The following is a 13,980-nucleotide window of genomic DNA, read 5'->3' on the forward strand; positions in this document are numbered from 1 at the left end:
TTGCGTCAGACTAACAAATTCGTGAAGATCTAATGTAGCAGTAGAGGAAATGAACTGCTAGATCATATCCAATTCAATTTCTGTAAAAAGCTAAATTTAAACAGCTGCATTCTTTGTATTATGCACCATAGAAGAACTGAGATTCTGTGATATTAATCAAGGAATTGCAAAGAATTAATGTGACGGCTGTCCTAATTTCTTGGTTTGGGGAAGGAAGTAGTGCTGGACAGACAAACACTGGGAATTGTTTTAAGGAGGTGGAGGTAGTTTTGTGACAAACACTGTGGGGAACAGGGAATGCTTCTGTTGTAGTGAGTAAAATGTATGTGCGTGCTGAAGCTTTGTTCTTTGAAGTTTTAGTCTGAGCATCTTTTCACTCCAACTGTGTGTTGTGCACTTGTCTGATGGGTTAATGGCAGAGAAAGTCACTTTCTTTTGAGGGATCAAGGTGTTTGCTAGTGGCAGAAACAGAGCTGAGCTTGTGTTTTAAGCTGGAATGGTGAAATAGATGTCAGTATGTTTTGGGGGATGTTGGAGATGCTGTGTATTCCTCATGCTGTTTGATTATAGTGTTTAACTCACCAGTTACTACAAAACTCTTAAATACAGTTCACTGATTAATACTACTGTTGAAAACATTTCAAGATGATAATTTTCTTAGGTCATCTGAGAAGTTAGGACTAAAACGTGCGGTCGTGTCCCACACTCACACACATTTTTGTATTTTAGCCTACAAGGCAACTCTAGTTCAGAAGTGTCCCCAGAACACCCTTTCTTCCCACTGCCACATGTGATCAACAAAGTCTTACCAAGCGGTGACAAAATTAAGTCTTAAAAATCAAAACCTGCAACTGCAATCTTCCTTTGGAAGAAAGCAAGTGTGATTGAAACTGTTACCTTCTCTCAAAAAATACTGCAGGGTAGTTGGAGCCAGAAGAAAGGGATTTCCTTCTGACCTCTAACGATGAATTTAACCCTTAGGCATGTGGACAGGACAGACCAGCCAGGCCACTGATAAAATGCAACATTGTGAGCCCCAATGCAGTTTGCCCTACATCTCTCTGGATGTGGTTAATCGTCAGCACCGTAGAGGATGGCAAAACCAAGCAAAAGAGCTGGGAAAAAAACGAGCCAAATGATACATCAAAGAAACAAGAGAAAAACTTGCCCTTGCTCACCACAGACAGGTTGTGAAAGCCAACATGTACGATTATTATGTTATAAAAATAGAGCACTCCCGTATCCTCTCAACTCCTCTTCAAAATCACGTGTATCAGATAGACAAGGACTTGCATCGCACTGTCCTCAGAATTTCTTCTGTTTAGCTGTACAGGCACTGTACAGTCCCTTCCACACAAACTCTTACCACTTCTTGAAAATGGTTTGGTTCCTTGGCTTCATAGTGCCTTCAGAATTCTTCTAACTTCTGCTTTTAATTATTTTGTGATCAATTGGAGTCCACTTAATGTAAAAGGGAGATTAATTAGACTGCAAGCCATTTTCTCTTTCTATTGTGGGTCAAATCTGTTGTCCTCCTTATTCAGTCAGCCACTAGATGATCTCTTCATATTCTGCAAAGAGATAAGTTACTGCAGGAGGGTTTTGACAGAGAACTGCTTTAATGCTTAGCTTCAGGATATTAATACTGCACTGTCCAAATGTAGTGTTGTTTCTGTGCCTTCTCCCCTTTCTGTTGCATGCTTTCCCTGCCACAGTGTATCTGCTCTTTGCTGTCTCATGCTCTGTTTGTAGAAAGCCGCCTGTCTGCCTAGGGCTATATCTTGCTTTATTCCCATATTCCCGAAGTATTTCCTTTAGCAGCATTTCCCAGTGGGGGAAGCACACAAAGCTCAGTGGCAAAAGCTCCATGCAGAAGGAACAGGGATCTGCACTACTTTGATCGTAGCTCAGGAACAGCTGAGTTGCAGCTGGGAGGAGGAAGAGCACAATTGATAAAATCACTTGGGGGCAGGATGTGGATCGATGTAATTTGGGACATGCTGCCCTGTGACCACTGCCCTGCCAGTCCTGATCTCCTGCTCTCTGTGGAGCGAGCTGGCCTCCTTCTGCTCCCAGATATATTTACAGGCTCCTCAGCTTCTCACTTCTGCCTCCGTCTTTCTATTTTGTTGATTATTCAGCCTGAGGCACACATTATAACTGAGGGAGCCTTACAGGCATGGCTTGTGTTCCCCTTCCTGCTCAAGAAGGGATGGTACTGTGCTCCCTGCTGTTCTTTGGAAATTTCTGCTCGAGTGGCCAGACAAACGGTTTGTAGCTCACTACCCAAAGGGGTCCTGCTTACATGTGAAGTATAACTGAGACACATACACTAAAATAAAGGGAATCGCATCTTGCGCTCCTTCACTAATCATGCAGGATTTTTTTTCATTTGCAGCCTGCACCAGGTGCATAGCAGTGAATGAGAGAGGGGAAGGGGCGATTCATCCTTTTTCTCAGGAGCATCATTATTAGGATGATACAGATGGCCCAGCTCTCGGGTTCAACCAGCAGGTCTCTTGTTAACAAATCTTTCTTGTAGCATTCAGGTTAGCATTTGCTCCTCTGAAAAGCCTGCAACAAATGCCTTATGAAACGGAGAAATGCATGATAAGATGACTTCGGTTTCCTCCAGCTTCACCCTCCTCTTAGCTCCTGCCTCTTCCCTCAGGAAAGTGAAGTTACTCCAAAGCTAATGGGTCTTGCACGCGTTTTGTACTGAACTCTCTTTGCATAATGGTCTTCTCGGGGCATGTGAGGGAATTCGTTTGCATCCCAGGCATGAGGAAGTGTTTCAGCACTCGGGTATGAACCGATGACTCCTTCCTTCCTTAGCTGATGAGCATCACAGATAGAATGAGGTAGGGGAGGAAAACATTGAAACACGAATTCCGTGCCTTCTTGAGTTTCCCCATGGACTGTCTTTTCCTTCTTCGACAGTATTGCTGGTTGTGTTGAGTCTGCAGAACGTAACAGGAGCTGATGTGAGCTTCTAAGCATCCAGGAATTACAGTATCCCTTGTCTCTGTGACCTCTGTTTGCAAACACCTGGGTTTTTTCCTTCCTGCTCCTCAGCCTTACCCAACTCTTCTGAAGACCCAAGTGGTGGTGTCAGGGCTTTTGGTTGGCAGGAGAAATGTTCCTGTTTAAAGGCATTGATTTTTCAATGCATGACCCTCATAGCCTTTCATCTCAGTGTTATGAGAACTGTGAATTAAGATAAAGCTAAGCATATGTGTAGTTTGTGCGCACTGTTACCCTGCATAAACCTTCACCAACTTTTTCAAAACCAAGAAAAACTGTTATTGTTGCTCAGAGATTAGAACTTGTTTGGAAATTTACTACTGGTTTGGACTGTCACACAAAACTGATGTGTAGGATCGGACGACTCGTTAAATTTATTCAGATTTTCTTATTCATAACAAGAAACAAGTAGGTTTCTCCTCAAGACGTATTTAACAAAAGCTATCCTACTAGGTGAAGCAATTCCTGTTTATCTCACCTCTCATCTATTCTTGTGGTTCCTCTGATGTATCCCTACACTTTAACTTTCCTTCTGGGCCTGCCTCTGGGAAGGAGTAAATCACAGGTGGGAGCCCTCTCTCCATACTGTGATAAGCGTCATCGTCTGTCTTTCAGGTTGCTTTTAAATTCTGGTGTTGTGACTTCCCCGATGTTATGGTAGAGTTCAAATGCAGAAATTCTCATTTGTGTTCAGGCTAGTGAGTGCATTTCAGAATTTTACAGCTACCGTGCGGACAAGTGGTTTTATGATGCTTGCTCTGCAGCGATGTTCCCAAATAACTCCCCTCCTAGGTAGTCTCTTTGCAGAGGAAGAACATTCGTGTTAAGGGGGAACGACAGTTCTCTAATTCACATCATTCTTTAATTCAAGTAACTTTGCTCCATAGGTGAGCCTAAACTTGTATCAAAGTCGCTCTAAAACCCATCTAACTTTCTCAGAGAAGTGTCTTCGAAGCGGTCACCTTAGGTGGTCCTTATCCCCCCCACAGTCAGTCTTAAATAGCGGCACACAGAGGGCTTGTCTGTGTTTCACTTGGCCTATAGAAGGTTGCTGGGGTTTTTTAAAGAATGGAAGAGTCGGCAAATTTCACATGGAGCTGGCTGAATATTGCTTTTTATTATTTTTTTGAACTGCGCGAAGCTTTCGGCACGTAACTGCAGTTAGCTGCATGCTGATGAGCAGAAGCTGCTGCTGCCCAGTCAGTGCGATGGCGGGTGGGCGGACGTGCCCTTCAATGATGCTTCGTTGCCTGTGACAAAGCTCCAGGGTTTTCCTTTGCAAGCCGAGGAAACAGAAGGGATGTTGGGACTATATAAACTTCTAGAGAATCTTGAAAACTAACATCCAAAACCCCCTTTTTTTTCAGTTGCTCCATGCATCTGGTGGGTGCTGATGTAAGGGCTCTTCTGTGTTCTTGTTTCTTCTTGTTGCTCCTGCTCCTTCTGTAGAGTTCACGTGAACACTTCTGTGGACAACTTCTGCATTCCTACAGACCTCTCTTTTCTTGACATTTAATCCAGATTTTTCTTTGATTTCATCTCATTTACAACCATAGTACTATGGTATTTCCGTGAAATGGGTCTTGAAATAGCTCTAAAGATGCATAATGGTACATTTCAATCTCTGGATTTCAGGTGCTCCTGAGAACAGTTATTCAGCTTCATGATGTCTGTTTGTCCAGGTGACTCCAGTCTTTCATCATTCTCTGTCATGTTCAGAGTTTGGAAGGAGTTACTGTATCTAACTTGTAGTCATAATTTTACTATGATATATATTTAATCTGGTTAGCACGAAAAAATAATTGCTGCCTAGTTTTTTAGCAATTTGTCACTCAGCTCAATTGCTATTGACTAGTTGAAAACTTACTGACATTGTGATGCTGAATCTGTAACGCACAAGTAGGTTTTTAAACAGAGTGTTGATTTGGGACTGGAAGTCATGACGCTTTCTTTTATGGGCTGCTGTAACCCCAAATGGTTCACATGTTTTTGAAACACAGCATCAGGAGCTTTGCAGAAGGAGGCTTGCTTCCCTGGCTTTGATAACTTGCTATTAGCATGTGCAATCAGAGGTATATATTGTCTAATTAACGTCATTCAGTTACACTGTGGTTTGCTGTCCTTAGCTACGTATCATTGTGTCTGTCTGGAATCAAGTAACTAAATGTTAAGGGTGAGAGCTGGTTTGGTAGAATATTCGCAGACGGATTAGAGAAGCCGAGCTCTTCCTTGCAGCGATATAATTGATAGCAAATGAGAAAAGTAATGTTGTTTAAATTTTTAATTTAAAACAGATCTCATGTCTGAGATGTTACAGGAATAAACACATGTGAGAAGTTTGGAACTGCCAGCAGCTGTGAGCCTCAGCCGTTAGCTAAAAAAGCTTGACGGACTGCAACGAATCTGAGTGATGTGTATAAAACGAAAACACCCCAAGCTATATAAAAATGTTTCTCTGCTGAGCGTAATTTTTAGTTGGCAAATAAATATTATGCAAGCTCAGATACTTAAAGGTTTAATACTGAGAGCGAATGACTAAACTTGCAACCACACAGATCCTCATTGGGCAATGGCAAACATAAGGGTATCCATGAAAACTTCAGATGACTGTCGCGTGTTTGCGTCGGGATCTAGTGCTGATTACATGAGCACACATTATCTTTTTTCCAGTCCTAACGTACAGTTCTGAGTACTTTGACAAACATCATCCCGCAATGTTTCACATTGTGCATTCAAAGTCACTATATGCTTTTGAAAGCGTGTTCTTGATGTCTCAGTTCCCCATCCGTATAATGGAAATGACACCTTGTCGCAAAGGTCTTGAGAAAAGGAGTTAAAGTTTGCAAAGGTGCTGCGGTGATTTGCAAAGGTTGCTCCAGTGATTTGCCAGAGAAAAGTCAAAATGGGGAATGGTCCCCCTGCATTTGGAGCAAGGTGTGCATAAATCGATACAGGGCCATACAGGAGAAAAAGGAATGGAACTGCTGCTCATTTTTAGCATCCTCCCATCAGGTGAAATGAGGCGAGAATCCTCGGGGAAAAAACGGTGGATATTTATTCTGAATGAGGCTAGTTGCACAGTTACTTTTTATCCTCAGTCCTGAACTCATCTGCCCCCAAATTATAGGATGTATTTCCAGGAATAGATTCAATATATACGTAGTTCAGAGACACAAATGCTGCCAGAACTGACCGTACTGTGCAGGAACAAGAGACACGGTTTCATCTGGCTCCTGCCTACCAGGTCACCGCTGTCAAAGGGAAGATGAAAAGCAGCATGATCTGTCACGGCCATGGGGAGATCCTGCTCTTTTCCCTCTCTAAAAATGGGATTGTGTGTTCACAGAGAGAAGCATCTTGGAGAAAAACACACTCTTAGAAAGCAGACCAAAAGAATGAATGTATGTATAATCTAAAATTAATTTATGTATAATCTAAAAACCTGCTAGCTGTTTGAAGCATACTTTTGGCTCAATTTTACTTAAAGAAATGGGTACCTGATTGGAAAACAGAAATAATTGAGAGATTTCAGCTCACGATGTCTGTAGAAGCATCCTGAGGACAAAGCTGCTGCCCGCAGTTGTCTGTAACACCCTCTCCTGCCTGTGCGCACCTTCGGCCGATCAGCAACGTGTCAGCCGCCGTCCCGGGAGGTCACTTGTGGCATCAGCGGTCGCGGTGACACATGAAAGTGCACACACCAGCGCTGCCCCGGCACAAGGTGCCCGCGGGGTGAGCGGAGGTAACATAAATACATCCATGGGCAGCCCCTGCCCTTCTTCGCCATCCCTGGGGGGCCAGGGCAGAGCCTGCTCCCTCCCTCCTGTAGCATCACGCGTTTCCTCGGTGCCGACCTGAAGTTTGGAAAGGCTGGTGTGCCGTCTAGACAAGGGGAGGATAAAAGGCTGCTTTTTTAGTTTGTTTTCGAAATGTTTTCAAATGTCACATATGCTTTGCGTAGACAGAGTTTAATATCAGCAAGCTGGCTGTGGTTGCCCCCGAGGCAGTTTGTTTGTAGATGAGGTTTTAATTGCTCTAAGTGGGTTGGATGCGAGTCTGTGAAATGACTTCAATATTGCCTGTGCTGTTGGTGTTGCTCGGTCCATAGCTCCAGCTGCAGGCAAAGCAGATTGCTGAGGCCATAAGCTCGTGAAACGCGGTGCTCACGTTAGCCTGGACCGTTCCCTGTCCTCCCTTCCCCTGTGGATGCGGGTACGTGGGGCACGTGCAGTGCTGTGCAAACGAGCACGTCGTGTTGTGTACGTGCACCTGCTAATGAACCCCGTGGTCTGTGGAAATCCGCAGCTGGCAGTATGATGAACAGCTTCGTGCAGGGCGTGGGGTGCTGTGCCCGATGCGCTGGCGGCCGTCTGGCCGCTCGGCACCCTCTCTACTTGCACGGCACAGTTGGGTTGCAGGTACATGGTACGTGCCCGGTCAGCCCAGGTGCATGTTCATCATGTTTCTGAAGGACAGGCTTGCTAACCAACAAGGCTGAATGAAAGCTCTCCTCTCCAGAAGCCATCCTCTGACTTGTCTTCTCGTGGGCGAAGCACGTACAGCGTGGGTGCTGCAATAGCCGATACCTGCTTGCGGATGAAGCAACACTCTGGGGCTCATTCCTACTATGTGAGCCAGCGGGGCTCGAGCAGTTGGGATAAAAACTTCCCCTTTCCTTTGATCCTAAGAGTTTTAAGTGCCAGTAGCTATCGGGTATCTCTTCAGTTGTCAAGCTCAGGCCAAACTGATCCCTGGTGGTTTTAATTGAAGCTTTGTGGAAATGAGTCCCGTTAAAACAGTGAGGTGAGGGAGGCAAAAAGCAGCGTAAACAGGAGAACATTAAGAGAGAAGTCTTTGTTCTTGTGTCCCCAGAGCAGCCCAGCGTGGTCTGGGAACAGTGTGGTGTCCCCAGCTAGGAAAACAGCACCTCTCTGTCTTTGAACTTCCCTGACCTTTTACGTTATTTCAGTCTCATTCTCTGGAGTTCAAGGTACTGGCTGTGCTTCAGGAATTTGCAAGCGTAAACACTCATCAGTGTGGCTGGCACTACGATGAGATGAAAAGGGAGTCGAGAAAGAATAAAACACATCCATAAGCCAAACAAAAAGTGTACAGGGTTTGTAAACAAAGCATGTAGAGCTTCCCCAGTGTGGCCCGGAATGCCCGCTTCCTTCTGCCCTCCCTTCCCTCCCCGGCCCAAGGCTCTTTGAAAGCCGTACGGGGCTTCTCTCATAACTTTAATATGGCATATAAATTAGGGAAGTTTTCACTTAAGCCAATGCGACTAGTTGATAGGAAATTCCAAAGTCCACTGAGCAGCTGCTGGTTTTGCTGCAAGTGTAGTTTTGCCATAGCCTGACTGTAAATCTCTCTTTTTTTTATCCCTTCTTGTTCCTCCTGTGTGCCAGGCTGCATGCCGGTGGCACATCGCTGCCCGCTCATCTGCTGGGACTGCACTTTTTTATGTCACATCTGTCCTTGAGTTCCAAAAAAGAACTCTTTGGATTTGGTGCTAGTGAAGTATGTGCCATGTGATGAAAACTGGCAGTACCAAAGTGAGAAGTCTGACTCGGGGAAAATCTCCCATCCAAATTCCGCTCATTTGCTTTCCCCTCTGCCTTTGGGATGAGGTTACTGTGCTGAATGTGATATAACCCGATTTAGAGTTTCACGAAGGACTTCCAGGCCTAGATTGACTCTCAAGTTTTGGGACATGTTGGCAGTGCTACCACTCTGGCGCTGAACTATCTACAAAGTGTTATACGGAGAAGATCCAAGTGCACAGGTGACCACATCTGCATGTTTTGTGCTGGATATTTTATGCAGTCGGTCTCACTTGCCCTCAGCTGTACACCCAGTAGACCCTCTTTCTTTCCCCTACTTCACCATCCAGTCTTTCCTGATCGCAGGAGCTGGCTGTCACCGAGCCAGACGTTGTTTCTGGACACATCCAGTCTGTGACAGTGTGCCCGAAGTGGTGCCCAGCCTCTGCTGCAGAGGGGAGCGGTTGTCAGAGCGCAGCCTTTGCAAACTCCGTAACAGAAGAGCGCCAGCCGATCGGCCCAGGTATCGCTGCAGAGGCTGTCCAGGAGCGGTAATAAACATTCTTTGATTTTGGTTTTTTTTAAATCTTTTTCCCTTTCTTCTGCCTGTGAAACATCTGTAGGTAATAAAATTTGCATTTCAGCCTGTCTCGTGAGCGGCAAGCAGACACATATGGAGTAACACGTGCTAGGTACGAGCAGCTGCAGCTCCTGTGACGGCTGCGACGTCCAGCACATGCCATTCCCTGTGACTTGGACGACACCTGCAAGCCTCTCCCCGCCGCACGTGGCGGAGCCCCGAGGACCCCCTCCGGGCTGTGGGTTTGCGTGTGGAGCTGCGCCTCGCCTGTGGAGCTGCGCCTCGCCTCTTCAGCTCCTCCTGGGACTGAGATTCCACACTGGCTCCTCGGTAGCCTTCAAAGTCTGGGCTGGCCCCACTTTCTGGATGCTCAAACGTACGTTCTCCTCAAGTGGGCTCAACCAAGCCATTGGCTGCTCTTGCACCCAGCCAAGGAATGCTGATCTGTTCCCTGCCCCTCTCCTAGGCCACCGTCCTCTCCCACCGCCTCCCTCCCTCGCTAAGCTGTGTGCCTGAATTGCCATCAGCCACAAATACCAGTTTGGTCTCACTAACTTTCCCACCCAGCATCTCTTCTAGAACAGCAAACACAGGTAAGTTCACACTTTGGTGATGCTATATTTAAACTACATTTTTTACTAAAGCTGGAATCACCTTGGTAGAGATCTGCTTGTGTGAAGTCTCCTTGGTTCTTGACACTCCACCTTGAAATTGGGACGATGCTGTAGCACCTACGAACCAGAGACTTTTTTCTTCTGGTTTTGTCTTCTCTGGAGCCTTTTAACATTACTGAGTTTCTTTATCCTTTCTCCTGCCCTGTTAAGGACCATGTGCCCTCAGGAACGCTTTATACGTATGAAGGCCAGGGCGGGATTAACGGTTGTAATCTACTTTATTGAGCTGGCTGTGCCACTGCAGAGCAGCTGGGTAGGTCCTGTCCCAACGCACTCAAGGAAATGGTGACTCAGGCTTGGGGCTGTGTTCCAGGGCTGTGTGGGAGCTGCTGGGCAGGAAAATGGGAAAGGTTGAAGAAGGGATTGAAATCACGTGAAGTGTGCTGGTTTTAGACTTGAAAAGTGTGTGATTGATAGTGCTTGTAACCATGTTTCTGTTGTAACTGGGTTCTAATGTGAGGTGACCTGGTAGACACGAGCTTGTCGTAGGGAATATAGAGAAAACTGCACGTGCAAGAGGAAGCCACTAGATTGGGAAGCATCTCCAGAAACATCAGGCAGCACTTTGCAAATGATGTTGTTGTCTCTCCCTCTGACAAGGTGAGTGCTCTTTCCCAGGCCAGCGGTAGAGCTGCCCAAAACTGGAGCTGCGCCCACAGCCAGCTGCTTCGCCTGGGCTGGCAAGTCGTGACATGGGGAGAGGAAGGCTGTAGTGAAACAGGTCTGGGGTAGGACGCTGTCCTTGTGTGTCACCGTTGGCCTGGCACTCCTAAGTGCCATGGCTGTATGACTGCCTCCAAGCAGCAATTATTTCCCTCGCATTTGGTTCGTCAGAGGCAAACCACCGTGGTCCCTGGGCATATAGCAAATGTTGCAGGGTGCAGTCTCTTCACACTCACATGGCCAAAGTTCAAATTTGGGATGTTAACCTTTTCAATTCATCAACTGACCAAAATGTGACCAGGTCCCAGATTCACAGGACACAGTAAAAGCCCCAGGAGAAAGAAGTTAGGTGGTACCTCATTGTCTGTCTTAGTGACTTGAAGATGCAGTGACAGGATGACAGCAGCAAGCTGCCATATTCACCGTTCCTGAAAAGAAAATGGGGTCCATTTTTCTGAAGGTCCACTGCAAAGAACTCATTGGGGAGAAAATGGTAGTTCAGTGGTGTGTCCGTGCTTAAAATACTTAGTTTTTCAAGGCAAGAAGAAACAGCAGCTGAAGGAACATTCCCAGGGCTGGTGAGTTGTTCACAGGCACTCACTGCTTGTCTTTTACCAGCGATGTGAACGATCGTGGGGCCAACCCAGGCTAAACAGGATGAATGAAGGAAGGGGCTCTCCACGCGAGGTGGCAATGCAGGTTGCTTAGTGCACATCTGCTGTTAATTCCTGTCAGCGGTGTCTTTGGGCCTTTGAAAATTTGAAAGGTGTGAAGATGTTTTTGTTTATTCTGGAGATATTTTGGTATCTAACCCCAGTCATGTACTAGTAAGGGAGTGTTCCCCTGCAGGTAAGTTGATTCCTTAACCCTTTGATTTTCCAGCTGGGGGATATGGCCCCCATGGGGAGATGCAGCAGATCAATTGAAGTGAAAGCCTCCACAAAACAGGGAAAGCATAGTTTTCTCTAGTCTATTATCCCTGAAATATGCACCTGCCTTTAATTAGCAGTAATTTCAATTAGTTTTCACTCAAGTCTTGAGGCAGGTAATAGTGGTAGGTACAGTGATCTGCTAGTGCTGAGGCAGCAGGTAACTAGAAGAACCAGAAGGGCAGCTGCCCAGAGCACACCGTGTAGGAGGCAGAAGAGCAATAACTGCCTCCTGCTCTGCGGCAGCAGGTTCTTGTCCTTCCACTATTACTTCTTGGAAACACCAATGCCAAGTTACACTTGGGAAAAAAATCCTTTGACATGCCAAGGGAGAATTACATATCTGTGCCTGCCCTGTACAGTCAGGAGGACTGGTGTGTATCTGTTGTCAGTGCTAGTGCTCCAGAGTCAACAAGAGCTGGAAGCTGGGAAGAGAAAGTGACCCTTTCCCTCTGAGAAAAGGGTCAATGGATGTCTTCCAGTAGATCCAGCAGAGGCAAGCTGCTCAGCAGTGAGGGTTTTTTTAAAAAAAAAACCAAACACACACACAAAAAAACCCCATACGAACTACAGCAGCACTACCAGCTAAGGATTTGGGTTTGTTTTGATTTTGGGTGTGTGTGTTTTTTTAAAAACAAATATACCACCACATTAAAAGAAAAAGATCAATTGTGAACTTTAAGTCAGTAATGAAAAAGACCAACACCAAAGTACACAAGACTAACATTGTCAGTTTGTTTTATTACTGGGCACAGCACAGTAGCACTTCACATACATACAGTATACAAACAGTCCCTATCCTTTTTTTATAATTGAAAACACCACATGGTATTCGGGAGAAGTCAGATGTCCCAGGGGTCAGCTCTCAAGAGCTATTTTGCTGCAGTTGCAGCCGTTTTCTTACAAAATACTATGGGTTTTCATGCTGTTAATACCTGAAGCTGAAAAGTCTGAGCTTGCAGCAGTGCCTCTGCTTAACATAATCACAACAGGCTTTTCAGCAGCTCAAAGGCTTGCAAATATGCTCAGTCACGGTGCTTTGCAGTCAAATAAAAGTGTACCAGACAGGCACCCCAGTACAAAACTCAAACCCTCAAATGTTTCTACATAAACCCACATTAGCCTGGAGCACCAGAGGTTTATCCAGTACAGGGCAAGTTAAAAATGCTGCTGCATCCAGGCAGCTTTCCTGCAGGCAGCACAGACTTCCCACACAGGCAGGACCATTTCTTACAGAGTTAGTTAGCAGCACAAGGTCAGCGAAGCTTGGAGAAAAGCTTCACTCATTAAAGCAGGCTTAGCTCCTCAGAAAAATTATTTAAAACTAGAAGGCACAAATGCAAGGTTGAATGTGGGCTAGATACCACTGTGGCATGTGAGCAGTTTAGATACCCCTCCTAAGGGTAAATACAATACATAATAAATACAGTACGACATTTTAGAAAAATCAGTGCATTACCGTGATCCTTCACAACATACAGAAGTAGGATCTACAAGAGCCTACAAAGGCCAATTCACTTAATATTGCACAGAAGTCCTGAAATTTAGAGTCAGGTCATTGTACTGGAGGTGGGACATGGCAGGGGGGTAAAAAAAAGAAAGTCTTACTTGGCAGAACCTGCCCAAGTCTCCACCACCACACAAACAGCTTTTTGCCAACCTGAGGTAGAATTACATATATACTGCTTAAAGCCAGTCAAGTCCTGCTCAACTAGTCTTACAAAGAAAAAAGTGCACAGAATTGACGAGCATCTCTCTCATCTAAAGAGAGTGCTTCACGTTTGACCCCGGAAGCAAAGTCTTACAGAGCAAAGTTCCAGCGAAGATCCCCGCTCCCCACCTGGAGGGCGGTGATGGCTGCTGTGGTGCTACACTAGGAGTACAACAGGTACTAATTGCAAGTCCTATAGCAAGCATGTTTTACTCCACTTCCTCCGTCCCCTACTACTTGCTAACTCTCCCTTTATTCAGTCAGTCCAGTATATTTTACCAGAGTTAATATTGTCCTCATTGCTTTCTCCCTTATATCCCTGCTACTGGGACCCTGCAAAAAAAGAATTTCAACCCTTAGACTTCTGAGGGATGCTTGCAGTTTCTTCAAGAGGCTCCTCTGTGTAGTACAGCCACGGAAGTATGGAAATAAGAGCCTCTTCAATGGAGAAGAGATGTTTATCCTCTGCTTGGGGACAGAAGTAGCGCATAAAGTCCGCCAGTCTCAGCAGGTACTCAATGTTATGACCAGCACAACCACTTGAGACAATGATTTGAGCTGCAATGTCTTCTTCAGACGCTGGGCCGAGGTAAGAAGGGTTCTGGGGTGTTGCAATGTAAACAAGAGCCAGGATGGGTTCCTCTGCATCTTTCTCCTGAGGGTGAAACTTCACCAACTTGGTGTCATAGCCTCCCAGGACAGCTTCTCGCATGTTGAGATACTGAAGCGATGCAGCAATTTGTTCCCCACGGACTTCATAGGCTACACCCCACGTGCATGCCTAAAAGCGAAAGAGCCAGGTGGTTACGGGATGCTACAACTGCAGCGGTCAAGCCCACTACCGTTTCAAAGCAAG

The 13,980-nt window shown here is 45.8% G+C and overlaps 1 protein-coding gene across 1 annotated transcript; it reads right to left on the reverse strand.

Annotated features, from left to right (window-relative positions):
• Positions 1 to 13,473: 13,473 nt before the first annotated feature.
• Positions 13,474 to 13,905, reverse strand: CHAC1 (ChaC, cation transport regulator homolog 1 (E. coli); the record flags this gene model as incomplete). Its single annotated transcript, XM_009695047.1, has 1 exon — positions 13,474 to 13,905. A coding segment is annotated over one exon (432 nt), but the record flags the coding sequence as incomplete, so codon positions are not given.
• Between the last annotated feature and the right edge of the window lie 75 nt (positions 13,906 to 13,980).

This window comes from Cariama cristata, unplaced genomic scaffold (genome assembly GCF_000690535.1).
Source record: "Cariama cristata isolate BGI_N322 unplaced genomic scaffold, ASM69053v1 scaffold6512, whole genome shotgun sequence".
Classification (NCBI taxonomy): domain Eukaryota; kingdom Metazoa; phylum Chordata; class Aves; order Cariamiformes; family Cariamidae; genus Cariama; species Cariama cristata.